Source organism: Furipterus horrens, unplaced genomic scaffold (assembly GCF_987537825.1).
Source record: "Furipterus horrens unplaced genomic scaffold, mFurHor1.1.pri manual_scaffold_2, whole genome shotgun sequence".
In the NCBI taxonomy this organism is placed as follows: Eukaryota; Metazoa; Chordata; class Mammalia; order Chiroptera; family Furipteridae; genus Furipterus; species Furipterus horrens.
In genome coordinates, this window is record NW_028327172.1 from 10,898,843 (window position 1) to 10,915,832 (window position 16,990).

General features: G+C 36.6%; 2 protein-coding genes across 2 annotated transcripts; one reads left to right on the forward strand and one right to left on the reverse strand.

Annotated features, from left to right (window-relative positions):
* Positions 1–7,457: 7,457 nt before the first annotated feature.
* LOC150017848 (olfactory receptor 4S2) lies at positions 7,458–8,414 on the forward strand. The gene has a single exon (XM_090267257.1). It carries the CDS (start codon positions 7,473–7,475, stop codon positions 8,412–8,414), a length of 942 nt encoding a protein of 313 aa, XP_090123383.1. The 5' UTR covers positions 7,458–7,472.
* A 5,272-nt stretch (positions 8,415–13,686) lies between these two features.
* Positions 13,687–14,618, reverse strand: LOC150017849 (olfactory receptor 4C16-like). Its single transcript, XM_090267560.1, is given in 2 exon segments — positions 13,687–14,537; positions 14,540–14,618. Coding segments are annotated over 2 exon segments (930 nt in total).
* Between the last annotated feature and the right edge of the window lie 2,372 nt (positions 14,619–16,990).

Here is a 16,990-nt window from a genome sequence, read left to right on the forward strand (position 1 = left end):
GCATTCTAAAGCTGATTTTTTTTTATTCTGGGGCATTAATTAGTCCTTGCAAGTTGTTCTGATTTACCTTCCAAAATAATAAGCACACCAGGTGGATTTCCTTCAGATCCAAATTATCAGACCTGCTGCTGCTAGGATAGAGTCTGAATTATAAATAGTATTCAAACAGCAATGGCCTCTGTAGAATTGCATTCTCTCTCCCTCTGCCTCCCCCTCTCCCTCTCCTTCTCCCTCTCCCTCTCTCTGATATGTTGAGTGTGTGTGTGTGTGTGTGTGTGTGTGTGTGTGTGTGTTTAGGTTTTACTAAGGAAGACACTATAAAATGTTTCCAGATCATTTCTTGAATGCTCAAAATATCTATGAGACTATATTTTATAAGTGACTACCAAGTTCAAGTAATGTAAAAGCATATTAAGGTAAATCATGCATAAGTTTTCTGTATTTTTGCAGCATACAACCCTAATAGGTACTAACTAAAAACTAAAGAAAGACATTTGGCTCAGTTATCTTCTCATACTAAAATTTCTTAATGTTTATTATGCCTAAAAGAAATTATTTAATTTTTCATTATTTATATATTTCATAATATGGTATGCAATCTGATGATTAGATTGAAAAAACATTATGATTTACATAATCATGAGAGCTCACTTCTGGCATTGCTGACTGTGAAACACACCTCCCAATACAGAATACACTCTGGTTTGATAAGAAGAAAGACATTTACACAATCATGACTGTTCAAACATGTAAGCATTTACAAATAAAGGGCAGCTAGGTCAATGATTTGTAATTCCCCCTATAGCGCATTTCAAATAGGATATCTTGCTTTCTTTTGAACACTCCCAGTGCCAAGGAACTAAGTTTGTATATTAAGATGTTCATTTCATCATATCATTAGTTTATCTTTGAAAAGTCCCATACTATTGAATCAAAGGCTTTTTTACATAATGATATTCTAAAGTAATTTTTCTTAAGATACCTGAGACATTATGCATGGTTTTTTAAACTGTAGTGTTGCAAAGGCCTTCAGATAGCCAGCTATTTGTGTGATTGGTATGTAGAAACTACAATAGAATTCTATAACTCTAAGCAGTAAGGAAGTAAAATAATGTATGTTGTTAAGATTAAATAAAAATTAAAAATATTTCAGAGAAACAACATATTTTCTGAGATTGAAATACAGGAGGGCAAAACTTGGTATGAAGGAAAAATACGTATGCTCTCTTATTTAAAGCTGGATTATGTCAATGAAAACAAAATAAGTTACCACAGGCATTCAGAACATTCTCACTACACTTGTGTCTGGTGAATAGAGTTAAAGAGAATGCACTGAATAGAACAGGAAGTCACTTCATTTCTCTATTTGTGCTTTCCTAGGAAAAGGTAGTAGAGATTCACAAGTTAGAACTGCCAATAGAATTTTGATGCCAAGAGTGACAAGAACAGTTTAATACCTGTACCTTGGATGTGCAGACAGGAGTTATATCATGGACTTGTAATATTCATCAATTTCAGCAAAGTAAAGTGTACCGCTTTCTTAGTAACTGTTAAAAGATTTCATTCAATTTTTTAGTAGTGTTTCTCATTATTTAACTGGAATGCCTTACCAATTTCAATAATACCCTCTTATCAAAGATTATTGTAGGATAAGTTCAACCAAAGGACACAAGTTTTCAATTTTACACTTCTCTTTGTTTTCTGGGATATTATGAAGTTCAGTGTCTCCCCTGGTGTCTCAATGTTGGTATGTTGTGTGTGGGGAGGGTCATATAATTAGCACAGAAGGGGAATGTCATGATCCATCATAAATTTATCTATAACACCAGCACACACACGCACACATGCACACACACTACAAAAGCCTTCATGGTGATCTGCATTTCAGACCAATAATAGAAGATAGGAGCTATAGAGAAAGAAATAAGCTAGCATGTAAATGGAAAACTCAAGGCTGGAAAACAGAATTAGCAGAAGCTACACAGGAAAGAAAATCAGAAGGCTTTGTGTGGTTCAAAAGCACTTTTAGTCAAATTAAAACTGGGAAAATGAAGCAAAAGTTTTAAAATTTCTGGGATACCATATCCATCCAATGGTTAATTTTCAAGTGACTGCCCACTCTCAAAAGAGATTTACCTAAAAGAGAAACCATAACTTTTAATTACCTTTTCGTTGTAGGAACAAGTCTGGTATGTGTCCAAAGCTTTTTGTTATCATATAGTACTTGTGTCTCACAAAAATAGTATGAAGTTGGTCAGAGAAATAAACTGATACTTTGAAGTTGTTCTGCTAAGATGTACCAGAAGCAAGGTTTTAAACCAGTTCTACATGTCTCTCAAGTCAATAACAAACATCTATTTTAAACATCTTTGTAAATGGCTGGAAACCGGAAACACTAAGAAGTTGATGCGGGGATCACAAACCACACTTTAGCTGAAGGAGAGGTGGTAGAATATAATGATTACATGTGCGACCCTTGGAAGTGGTCTTCCTGAAGCCAAGTGGTAGCTTTGCCACCTTTTTAACAGCTTTAATGAAGTATTTTTTACATACAAAAATTGCATATATTTGTGGTGACAGAAGACTTGACTTTGGGTAGTGGACAATGAAATATACAGATGTATTTATAGAATTGCACTTGAAACCTACATAACTTTATTAACCAAGGTCACCCCAAATTTTTTTTTAAATCACATATATTTAGTGCGTACAGGTCTATGTTTTGACATATGTATAATGTGAAAAGATCACAAACTACTTAACATATCCATTGTTTTTACATAGTTGTGTGTGTGTGTGCTTGGAGAAGATTTAAGTTCTATCCTCTTTGCAACTTCAAGTACACAGTGTGATATTGTTAACTACCATCACCTTGCTATATATTAGATCTCTAGAACTTATTCATTCCACATAACTGAAAGCCTGTACCCTTTTGCCAACACCTCTCCATTTCCTACAACCCTAGCCCCTAGTAACCACTTCTTGATTCACTGCTTCTTTATCACTTCCACATATAAGTGAGCTCATCTAGCATTTCCTTTTCTGTGTCTTGCTTATTTCACTTAATCTAATGGCCTCCAGCTCCAACCACATTCTTGTAAATAGTAGAATTTCCCTCTTTTTACAGTCTGTGTGTATGTATCACATTTTCTATATCCATTCATTAGTCAAGTACAATGAGGTCACATCTATACCTCGCCTATTGTGAATAATACTTCAATAAACTTAAGAGTGTAGGTTTCCCTTCATGGTCATCATTTCAGATCCTTTGAATATATACCAAACAGTAGGACTGATGGATCATATGGTAGTTCTATTTTAAATTTTTTGAGGAAACACCATAGTCCTTTCCATAATGACTGCACTAACTTACATTTCTTCCAGAAGGTACAGGGTTCCCTTTACTCCACACCCTCATCAACACTTGTTATCTTAAGTCTTTTTAATAAAACCCACCAGTACTCTGACTGATGTAAGGTGTTATTTCTTTTTTTAAGCTTTATTGAGATATAACTAATATATTGAAGTTATACAGCCTGGTGATTTGCTACACTTATAATATATATTGCAAAGTGATTACCACCATAGCATTAGCTCATACCTATATCATGTCAAATAATTACCATTTCTTTTTTGAGGTGGAACATTTAAGATCTACTCTTTTAACAACTTTCAAGCATATGACTCAGTAGTATTAACAGTATTTCAAGTTTATTAATGCACTATAATCACCATTCTGTACATTGGATCCTCAGAGTTTATTTGTCTTTTAACTGGGAGTTTGTACTGCCCTGGAATAGAGTCCCTTCCATCCCCCACACTGACCCAGTGTAAACCATCATTCTACTCTGTTTCATGAGTTCAGTTATTTTAGATGTCACATATAAGCGATATGCAGTTATGTTTTTCTTTGACTTATTTCACTATCATAACACCCTCAAGGACTATCCACATTGTCACAAGTGGCAGAATTTCATTCTTTTTCATGGCCAAATAATATTTCATTGTTATATATACATTATTTTTTAACCTGGTCATCTTTTGACAGAGACTTATGTTGTTGCCATATCTTGGCTATTTTGAGTCATGTTGCAATAAACTTGGAAGTGCAAAAATCTCTTTGAGATCCTGTTTTTATTCCTTTTGAATAAATAGCCAGAAGTGAGATTGCTGGATGGTAGTTCTATTTTTTGAGGAAACTCCACACTGTTTTCCACGTGGCTGCAGCAATTTATATCCCCACCAACAGAGCACAAGCGTTCCCTCTTCTCTGCATCCTCACCAACTCTTCTTATCTCTTGTATTTTTTATGACAGTCATTCTAACGGGTGTGAAGTGACATCTTATTACAATTTTGATTTGCATTTCCATAATGATTAGTGAGTTTGAGCACATTTTTAAGTACCTGTTGGCCATTTGTATGTCTTTAGAAAGATGTTATTTGCTCTTTGGTATTGAATCATATATATTCTTTATAGATTTTGGTTATTAACCTCTTATCAGATAGATGGTTTCCAAACATTTTCTCCCATTTGATAGGTTGACTTCTCATTTTGTTGGGTTGTTATGCTTTCAATTGGTATTATAAGCCTAAATGCAGGAATTGATTGGGTTTTAAGTTTATCAAATAAAAAATAGTTTTAAATATTTTTAACAAGTCAAAAAGGTATCTGGAAATTAAAGTTCGTTCTAAGTTCTCTGATGTGGTTCTGCTTATGAAGAGAGACTAGAGGAAAGGCTTTCCCCAAGGTCATTAACGTTTTGCATCATTCCTTTTAAACAGACCTTATAAAAGTAAAGAAAAGAACATTTGTTGCCAAAGATACTGTGAAATGGCAGGTTTCAGTAGGTGAAAGACAGAACCTGTAACCAAGACGTGATTTCTATCAGCCTTTGCCTTTTGAGGGTCAGGAATTCCCTGGTAGCAATTATTTACAAAACAATTTCTACGGCATCATTCTCACTTTGTTTTGGACAACTACACCAAATTATCTCAGAAGAGAGAGGAAACTAAAGCAAAACTCTACCTCTAGGCAATACTGGTGAGACTTTTTTTCTTTTAAAACTAATGTAAAAGGTTTGTGAAAAAGGGAAATTTGATCAAATTGTTAAATGTTGAAAACCTGTAATATAATTGCAAGATCCTTATTCTCAGAAATAAGGAGAAAATAGAGTTATCAAGATAATGATAAGATAATAAGGTGCATCTAGACATGTCTATAAGATAGGGTAGCATGATTGTGAATAAGAAAATATCAATAATTTCAAAGGAACTTGAGGCATCAACATGTTTGAAATGCTCAGAAAGAGGAGGAAGAAATTCTTTGAGATGAGTCTTGATTTGAAGGAAAAGAATTCTTCTAGGACCTTATAGTATGGACAATGGAGGCACAATTCCCGGGCTTGTGTTTAAATGCCCAGTTCCTCTAGATGAGAACCAAGCAACATAATTAACAATTGTTAAAAACTGCTGTTTGAGCTCTCAAATTGAAGGACTTTCTCAGTGGAAAAAAAAATGGACATTTTTTTTTTTTAATTCAGAAGGAAAATCCAAAGGAGAATGAGCATGTAAAAGCAGAGGTATATGTTTGAGTCTGAATTTGAATTGCTATTATTGCTATTATTGCCATTATTATTATCATGACTTTGTGCTGTGTAAGAGAAGGCACAACTATAATGACTACCCTACCAACTCTAATATACATGCCCGAGGAAAGCCAGCCCTGTAGTTTCCCAAGAGCTGGACATGCCAAGTACAATATTGCTGCAAAGGGAGAGCTGAGAGCACTGAACTTGACAGACCTTTTGAGGATGTGGCCTCAAATGGACGAAACTTCTAATGAATACCTCAGACACTGCGCAATCCTATCCTATCCTATAACTAAAGGAATTGTGTCCATCCCTGGCTTGGTTTGATAAATAAATTGCAAGCCCCTTTAACCAAAACTCTTTCACATACCCCATTCCACAACTACCCCATTTCAGTGACCTCAGTAGAGTACCAAAAATTCTACCACTGAAGGTTCATGTATTTAAATATTGTCCTCTTCCTAAACCCATTTAAAGCATCTTTCAATGATGACCTCTTCCAAAAATACTTAATTCATGTTTATAATTATAATGTATAATTTATAATTATGTATAAGTACATCATTACAGTGGGAGGCCCAATATAAACCAGCATAAAATCGAAAGTTTAAAAGGGATTCATGAAGAGACTGAAACATCAGCATGGTGGTTACCAGAGGGAAGAGGGGGTGGGGTAGTAAAGCATAAAGGGGGTCAAATATACGGTGACAAGAGAAGATTTGACTTTGTGTGGTGGGCACACAATGCAATATACAGATCGTATCTCATAGGAATGTACACTTGAAATCTGTATAAGCTTAGTAACCAATGTCACCCCAATAAATTTAATTTTTTTTTAAGTAATTTAAAAAAGATGCATGAGGGAATGCTGAGATTAAGGGCAGAGTCCTTCTTTGTTGTTGTTGCTGTCTTTTTGGTTTTTTCAGTTAACAGATAAATGTTTAAAATACGAAGTCAAAGTAACTCCTGGAGGAATCACCTGAGACTTCACTTCCTTTCAAATCAGACAGGTCCTAATGTATCTCCAGCAGTTTCTTTTATTGCTCTGTCTTCTCTTATCTCTGCCTTTTTATCAGGGATTTAACATTGTTCCAGACTGACACAAAAGACTTAACTTCATGGTAGAAATAACCGAAGATGACAGATGATAGTGAAGCTAAAACCTTCTCATTCCATTAATGGGTTAACAGAAGCCCTGTGAAGCTACATGCTTTATCTGGAGTTACAGCAGTATTATCTCAGAATCTACTACACCACACCAATTCTTGACCATAAGAGCTTGATATCAAATAGGGGCCATAAGTTCACATACACAAAGATAGGTATTTTATAAGACCAACCTGCAAGAGGTCAACCTTTCTGAACTATTTAAAACATTCATGACCATACTCTGGAGGGGAAATGTGGGCATGTGTTTTTGTTTCTGTGTCAAAAGTAAGACAAACATTTCCAGATAGATAAATGTGGGGACCATAACCCCCAACACAAAAGTTGTTTCAAAATTAGGTTGAGTGTCTTCTACAAAATAAGAAGTAAGAAAATTTTCAGAAAGAGATAAAAAAAAATAAACCTTAATAAAAGGTGAGGCAGGTAAGACTCTTGGCTAGACGTGTGACTTAGAGGATTTGCATTATCTCCCTGAATTTTTGTTTTCTAGTCTCAAGTGAAGAAATGGATTGTCATACTCAGGTAGGATGATCAGAATGTGCACATGCCAACTTCTTCATGTATGCCTGCCAAGCAGCTGTAGGTACCCATTTTTCTATTTTCGACTACTTTAATTTTTTTTTTTTAGTTAGAAATAAGTGTTATTGGTCTTTGTTATGTTTTTCTTTCAGATAACTTAATTGTCTCTTGGGAACTTGGCCTACTAAACTGATTCTATGGAAAAAATAAACAATGTAACTGAATTTGTTTTCTTGGGTCTTTCTCAAGACATAGATGTTGAAGAAGTTTGTTCCGTGGTGTTTTCTTTCTTCTACATGGTCATTCTTCTGGGAAACCTCCTCATCATGCTGACAGTTCACATGGGCAATCTTTTCAAGTCTCCTATGTATTTCTTTCTCAACTACTTGTCTTTTGTGGACATTTGCTACTCTTCAGTCACAGCTCCTAAGATGATAGTTGACCTCTTAGCCAAGAGCAAAACCATCTCCTACGAAGGGTGCATGTTGCAACTCTTCGGGGTACATTTCTTTGGTTGCACAGAGATCTTCATCCTTACTGTCATGGCCTATGATCGTTATGTGGCTATTTGTAAACCCCTACACTACATGGCCATCATGGACAAGGACAGATGCAATAAAATGTTACTGGGGACTTGGTTAGGTGGGTTCCTGCACTCCATTATTCAAGTGACTCTGGTAGTCCAACTACCCTTTTGTGGACCCAATGAAATTGATCACTACTTTTGTGATGTCCACCCCGTGCTGAAACTTGCCTGCACAGATACATATGTTGTTAGTGTTGTTGTCACAGCCAACAGTGGTACCATCGCTCTGGGGAGCTTCATTATCTTGCTAATCTCCTATACTGTCATCCTGGTGTCCCTGAGAAAGCAGTCACCAGATGGCAGGCACAAAGCTCTCTCCACCTGTGGTTCTCATATTGCTGTGGTCATCATCTTTTTCGGTCCCTGTACCTTTATGTATATGCGCCCTGATATTACCTTTTCAGAAGATAAGATGGTGGCTGTATTTTACACCATTATCACCCCCATGTTAAATCCACTGATTTATACAATGAGAAATGCAGAAGTAAAGAATGTAATGAAGAAACTATGGGGCAGGAAGGTTTTCTTGGAAGCTAATGATAGATGGAAGTAACAATTTAAGCTGGATAATCTTAAATATCTTCATCTGTATAATAAAGACAATAATAACAATTCATGGGTTTTGTGGAGGAAAATGAGAGAGTAACACATTCTACAAAAGTAAAGTATTATTTATTATTACTATCATTATATTTGTTCTAGTATTTTATAATCAGATAATTTTCTGAAATATTTAGACCAGAGAAATCTTATTTAATCTCAGAAACTCACCATGATTATACGCAACATTATTATTTTCTCCCCATTTTTGCCTTTTTGCAATTTTCTTTAAAGAATGAAGAGATTATTGTGAAGTTCTTAAGGTTGTTTTCTGGTGTTTAGAACTATAATCGTACATACTAAGCACTCATTATGTATATGTTGTATGAATGAAAGGACACATGAAAAAATAACAGAAATCTGAACTAAAGCATTTTTATATAATCCCACCCAGAATGAAAATAAAACCTAGTAAAATTGGAGTGGGGTGGGGGGCATGTCTGCAGAATGTAAAAGAGAGAAAACATAAGCTTAAAAATGAAAGTCTTGTTTTCATCCTCTGATCTTGGGAAAAAGCTTTTCCTTTCTCTAATACTCATTTTCTTTACCCAAACAATAAGGAAATTGGAAGAAATTACTCTAAGGTCTTCCTTTTAATTGTAATATCCCATTAATATGTTTCTGCTGACTGATATTTACTTATAGTCTGTAGTCTGCCATCCCTATTAACATAAAGTGACTAATAGGAAAAACTAAAGAAACTGAATAGAAATTAAGCCATTGATGAATAGGTGACTGTGACTCAATTGATGGGGTAAATAGAATTTGCTGAAATGTGTAGTTGGGAACTGTATTTTCTCCAACGTTTGAACAAGCAGATCTACTATTATCTGATTCCAGCTATGGATTCCAGAAGAACTCATTCTGGACAAACACATCTTTCTGATGTGATCTGATACCTGCCCTGGTGCTACATTTCTCCTTCACACAACCCAAACTTTATTTATCTATAACAAATGAATACATCACTAATTACCTCTGTAATTCATTGCCTTCACCACAAATCTGATTATTTAAGTAACTACCTATATCTGGGTATGTGTTTACGGTTGTGGAGTGTGTGTGTGTGTCTGTATGTGTGCATTCATGAGCTTTATGTAAAGGGCTGTGCATTGTGCTTTAAAAATGTATCTCTGATGTTGATGCATTCATAAAATTAAAGATAGGAAAGATCAAAGGCAGAAAGATACCTTGATTAAAAATTATAATTAAGAAACTCTTGTCCTGGAACCATACAAGTTTATGTTTATTGCTCCAGTTTAGTTATATACTCACTGGGTCTCCATGGGACTCCACTTGCTCAGTTTTAAAATGATAACTAGATCAATGCTTCTCAACCTTAGATCATTATTAGAATCATTTTGAGATATTTTTGAACAGATAATGGTGTGTATTCTAAAAGTTTTCAATCCAGTAAGCCTGGGTTAAAGCGTATACAAAAATCTTGGTTAAACCTTTCCAAGGAAAGGTATGAGCTCCTCTGATTGGCATTAACTCTGAGGAACTTTTGGGAACAAGTTTATAAAGTTGCTAGTAGTAACTTGAATACTATTCCACATGTTACACTTCTTGGTCTTTGAGAGTAATGAGTCTCTTGGTTTTTCCCTTCTTAGGAACTTCAGATCTTCAATATCACTAATATATCTTGATAGTCCAGACTTTAATGCAAAGACATAAAAGCAAGAGCATTGTGGAGAAAATTTATCAGATGGATAACATTTATTTTTTCCATAGTTTTCTAAATTCAGTTCAAGTTTAGCTTCCTTTGTGTTGATTGGCAAAACATATGGGGGTATATGAAGAGGTCTGTCTGGAAAAAGTCCAGCCATTGTTAATATAATGAGAATAATTTGCATGACATCAGTATAATCTGGCAGCCAAGGATGGTGGACTGGAATGCATGTGCATGAACAATGATGACTTCACTGTACTAGCCAGTAGGGGCAGTAGACGCTGTTGAATGAGCATGTGTACTGTGTGCCCGTCGCATTCAAAATGACTGAGTGAGTAGAGCAATGAATCTGCATCAAATTTTGCATTAAGCTTGAACTATTTGGCTGATTCAGAAGGCCATAGCTGTGGGCAACTGGTGATTGGCAGCTTCATCATGACAATGTGCCCACTCATGCATCACGTCTCCTGCAGAGTGTTTTGGCAAAACATGAAATCACCCAGATGACTTAGCCACCCTACAGCCCAGATTTGGTGCCCTACAACTTCTGGCTTTTCCCAAAACTAAATTCACTTTTGAAAGGGAAAAGACTTCAGACCATCGATGAGATTCAGGAAACTACGACAGGGGAGCTGATGGAGACTGAGAGAACTGTGTGAGGTTCCAAGGTGCCTACTTTGAAGGGGACTGTGGCATCATTATCATATGCTCAATGTTTCTTGTATCTTGTATCTTATATCTTCTTCGATATGTCTCTGTTTTTTATATTACATGGCTGGATACCTTCTGGACAGTCCTTGTATATCCAAAGTAGAGCTCTTTGTATTTCATTGACTCATAGGCCTCTTGTGCTCTAGGGTCGGAATAGACAGCACCCCCATATGGCGGGGATGACCTCGTGATAACCAACAGGCTTGTGCCAGTGCAGGCCGGCTTCGGCAGGGAGAGCACTTCACAGAAATGGTGGTCTATCCAATTGGGACCACCGAAAGGAAGTTCACTGATAATCAGTGCATGCAGGACTGAATGGACAAATGCCTAGATAATTGAGGCCATCACAAGGACATGGCACACCTGTCTGCTCATAATGACCATATAGTGAAGGGGTCTGCAGATGTCTGAATAGTGGTCATACGTACGACCAAAGTGAAGGTCTCAGTGGCGCCCAAGAAGTACCATAAAACATCTGGGCCGTGCAGCTGTTGTAGGAGGTAGTCTTCCACAGGCCCAGTTAGTCTGTGATCAGTGTGAGGGCCACCGCGGAGGTGAAGCAGACATCCATGAAGGATGGGTAGCTGAGGAAAAAGTACTGTACAAGGGGCTTTTCACAGAGGCAGCTGCCCCTGACGGTGGGAAGAACGAGCAGGATCCCTGAGAGAATTATAAGATAGCACAGGGAGAAGAGCACAAAGCAGGCAATCTTGCATCCTCATCACTACACGATTTCAAGAGAATAAATTCTATGATGTTGTCATGTCCTTTGGTTTCTGTGGGCTTGATCATTGAGAGGGGGAAGTTAATGTACCTGAAACACTCAGCTTTTTGAAATTATTACTTTATTTTAAAAATCACTTATTTATCCAATAAATATACATTGATTGCTTATCATGATATTAATATAATCATGATAATCAGTGCTAAGGGTAAGCAGTGCACAAAATGCATACAATCTCTACCCACAAGTACAGTTCATCAGGACAGACTATAACAGTAATAACACAAGTAATCAATTAATTGCAATAATGATAAATCTCAAAGTCTCACACATACCATGAACAACAGAATAAATACTTAAAAGATGAAATATAAATGACCCATGGACCTGGACAACAGGGTGGGGATTGACTGTGGGAGAAGGGGTGGGCTGGGGGGCGGAGCAATAGGGGGGAAAGTAAGACAACTGTAATAAATAAATAAAAGATGGAACATTTTTTTTCGGGATATTTTAAGATGCAATTTCAGAATTACACCTTAAGAGTGATTTTTAAATCTTTCACACACACACACACACACACACACATAATAGCACTGAAGTCATTTGTTCTTCAAAGGCAGTGAAATCACTATAATCCTCAGTTCTTTCCAGTGACTAAATTTGTGCTAAATCCCAAAAGTTCAGTAATGTCATTAGACTTCAATGAGCTCATAATTTTGAATACTGGACCTCTTGGTGACAATTTCAGAAAGTACTTTTAGAACATTTTTACCTTTTTAGAGGTAAATGAAGTAAGCAAAGAAAAAACAGCTCATAGACACAAGAGTATGGTGATTACCAGAGGGTGACTATTTTCATATTTTAAAAATTGGTTATTATTTTTAAATTCCCTATCATTAACTACTGTACCCTTTACTTCTAGCCCACATAAGTATATCTACCTTAATTTAGGCTATCTATGTGACAATCATAAGAACTCAATGTTATAAGCAAATTATTATAATTGGTATGACCAAGAGAAAATATCTCCCCAAAATTCAAAGGGATCATTTTAGAAGAAAAAAGTAGTTTTTCTAAAAGAATAATGAGTTCAGTCTCAATATTCAAAAGCTGTCTAAGAGAAAAAGATTCCTTCAGCCCCTCTGGGTAGTTCAGTTGGTTGGAGCATCCTCTCAATACACCAAAGTTTGGGGTTCAACCCCTGGTCAGAGCACATACAGGAATCAATCAATGAATGCATAAATAAATGGAACCAAAAAATTGATGTCTCTGTCTCTAAAAAAATTTTATTTTTAACTCCTTCAGAAATGTGAATTTTTTCACTGTGTTCTGTTACTGTTCTAGAAGGATCTAGGTAAACATGAGAAAAATTCAAAGTATAATTCCAAGAAATAGAAGGGAAGTTATCTAGATTATATACATTGTCCCTTAAAACATAAAGATCTTATCATTATTTTAATCTGGCGCTTTCTTCTGAGTGAGGAAGAAAAACCAGATTGAAGGTCCGTGATCAGACATTAAGAGAACATATTGCCTAATAAATGAGCCATAAAGAAGGCAAACCTGCCAGACTGTTGATATAAGCACATAAAGTCTAAGTATAAACAGAGAACACTATGAGTCAACATGAGGCAGGAGGGAAAACACCAGATCAAAATCACAGTGCTAGCAGGCAGGCAAGAGAAGCTGAGACACAGCAGTGAACATCAATAGCTGTTTATACCTGGGCTATATCTTCTATTTAAAATTGACTGTGGCCTTGGCTGGGTAGCTCAGTTAGTTAGAGCATTGCCTGATATGCCAAGATTGTGGGTTTGATTCCCAGTCAGGGCACATACAATATTCAACCAATGAATGCATAAATGGCTGGAACAACAAATCAATCTCTCTCTCTCTCTCCCTCTCTCTCTCTAATAAGCAATAAATAAAAAAAATATAGCGTGCTAAAATTGACTGGACACCACTCAGTACATGTGTTCACATTGCCTATTTTCCTGAAGAAGCTAATTCTCATGCCCCGCGTTAGGATTAAATTAACTCCACAATAATAAGATAATATCCTTAATGGGCTTCTTCTAGATCAGTCCAAACTACGAAGAAAAAATGAGAAAGTTCTACTCATCGTTTGTCATCTGAGACCAGCATCTTGCTCCAGAACTTCCTCATAGCATTTTTCACATCTGCATTGTGCAGTGTATAAATCAAAGGGTTGAGCAAATGTGTTCCAAGTGTATAAAACACAGCCACCAACTTATCCACAGAGAAAGTGGTTGCAGGGTGGGTATATATAAATATGCAAGGACCGAAGGACAAGATGACCACGATGATGTGGGAGACACAGGGGGAGAGGGCTTTTCTCCTCCCTTCAGTGCAGTGGTTTCTCAGAGAATGCAGGATGATGATGTAGGAGAACATCAGCATGACAAAACTCACAGTACAAATGGCCGAACTGTTGGACACCAGGAGCAGATTGATCATGTAGGTGTCTGCACAAGCAAGCTGCAACAAGGGCTGCAAGTCACATAAATAGTGATCGATCACATTGGGACCACAGAAAGGTAAACTCAAGGCCAGAAAAATCTGAGCTAAAGAGTGCACACAGGACCCGACCTAGGTCACAGCCACCAACACACTGCAGCCTCGTCGACTCATGATGGTCATGTAATGCAGGGGCTTACAGATGGCCACATAGCGGTCAAGGGCCATGAGTATCAAAATGAAGATCTCCAGGCAGCCAAAGAAATGGAATGAAAAGACTTTTACTAGGCACTCATTAAAAGAGATAGTGGCATTCTTCAAAAGGGTGTCCACAATCATTCTAGGGGCTATGGAAGTAGAGAAGCAGGTGTCAGATAAGGATAAGTGGAAAAGGAAGAAGTACATTGGACTCCCAAGTGTCTGGTTGGTCTTGATAGTAGTAATAATCAGAAAGTTACCCAGCAATGTCCCCAAATAGAAAGTAAGAAAGTGACAGACACTATCTTCTTCCTAACAGGATCCTGGGTCAACCCAAGCAGAATGAACTCAGTTACATTATTATTCAGCTGCATGATTTCATGGATGAGGACCAGGGATGAGAGTGAAATTACTCATCTGTAAAAAAATTAAGGAATTAATTCATGGTGTGATATGTGACTTTATGAAATATCCTAAGAAAAATAAATATTTCTCATCATGAACATTTTAGTTGTGGTTTCTCAATACATCATTTCAACTTTTATCCCTGAACTTGTAATGACTACTTCATAGGGTCCTTATGAGTCTCAGACAAGCTTGTGAATTTTATACTTTCCTACAGCACTCTTCAAATACAGTTCTCCTCTAGCAGTGTTTGGTGATATTTTTGTGAAAAGGGAACTTCTCTCTCCAGTTCTCTAAAGGCTCCTTTTGTAGGTTTTCTTATAATATTACATACTAAAATTCAATTATATGTGTGATTCCTTTAGCTTGCTTTTTAAAGTAGGAATCTTTGGAAACTATATAGTCTCAGGATTTTATTCTTCATAGTTTCAAACCCAATGCCTTGTACACTGTAGGTACTTCAAGTGTTTTTTAAAATGAACTTTCTCAAGTACCTCTTAAAATATCACATTTATTTGATATTTTAGCACTATTCCGATCACAAAACACATTCATATCATTAATCTACTGTGGCCTTCTATCTATTATGTATGGTAGACAGATAAACATGCTCCCAATTTATAAATCCAGGGGAAAAAACTTGAGATTGGGGAACTCCTACACCCAGAGAAATCATTACCTCAAGCATCTGATGTTTTGCACGTAAGTCCTTGGCCTTTACAGAAAAATGCAAGGGGAGCTTTGACATTGTTCATGCCCTCTGATACTGATACAGGCTTTAGTGCATGTCTTTGTGAAGGACCACGTTCATCTTTTCCAGAGGTGCATTAACACTTTTCATCATTGGGTTCTGAAAGCAATTTGTCACAAAAATGGGTAACAATGATCTGAGAAGAAATCACACTAGGAAAATAGTGCACCTTCTAATAACTTACCTCAACTTCCCGAGCAAGCTTAGCCAACCTTAGAAGAGTTGAATTTGACAAAACTATAGTAAACAGATGGCATGTTGGGATGGGAGGTAACAGGGATGAGCTGAAGGGAGAGCAGACAGTGGAGAACAGATGAGAGAATAGATGAAGGTGGAATATGGAGAATTAGGTAAATCTTTCCATCCTAAAAGACAGTTTTATTGCAGAGGCCACAGTGAGAATCAGTATTTTCCTCTTAAACTACCCAACCCTCCCTGACTCAGTTCTACTACACTTCCACCTCTGGGAGGCTCCCTATACTTATTTTACTTCTATGCAAAACTTACCATTCTCTGTGGGAAAGGTAATAGATTACATAAAAATTCTTTATCCCTCAAAAGCCCAAATTAAAGAATCATAAAAATTCCCTCCCATGCATATCACACATCATTACCTTGCCTCTTCCCTGTAATTTTTAGCCTTCACATTGTCATGGTTTCTCTAAACTATCCATGGGAAGTCATTATTCAGCCTTTCAAATTTAGTCTCAGATGTGTATCGACTGCAAATTATGTTCTTATGATATCATTCTAGCAACAAGCAAAGAGTAATAATTCAAGATGGTGATATCCGACATTCTACTGAAGGCTGTCGCTCCTCCATTAACAGTTTCTCTAACTTCTAACTAGACATATTTTCTTCAGCTTTCAAAACCCATCTTGCTCAGCTACCATACATGAAAAGCATTGGAGAACTTTCTGCACTCTGCCACCTTGAGAAACTTTAATAAACCTTAGGGCATGGAATTATTTCCTCTCTCCCCACACAGGGATGGCTTTTTATGTATCTGATGCTCACAAATGGTTTGTTGAATTCAAAGGATTGTTTTATTCCAAAGCTCATTTTCATTCTACTTATTTACTACATTAACAGTAAATTTTAAAAAACACTGTTTTTTTTTTTTCTGTTCCTTTCTCAGAGGAAATTGGTGCAACATAAGACATTCAGAAATATATTTTAAAATCATGTTGGATTATTTTGTAATGATACACTTCTGAGGACAAAGATATAAATAATCTGTCACTTACCTGTTAAGACACTTTAAATTGATGTTAAGCATTTTTGTCCCTTTTTAAAAGCAGCATTTCATAAAATTCGGGGGGGAAATCCCTTTCTGTATTCCCAAGGGAATATTCTAAGACTGACATAAAACATTTAGTATTCTGGAGAGTAGTAGTCCCTAATGTTCTCCTTCCTTCACTAATCAGAAACATCCCACTTGTAGTAAACTTAACTTGGGTTTATCCATTTAGCCCACCGAAGAGTAAGTCAACCCTCCTCGTCCTCAGTAACCAAACACAAACAAGGGTTTGGAGGTATTAGGTGCCTGGGGAGAACCAGATATCAGGCATTAAGAGCACAATATGATG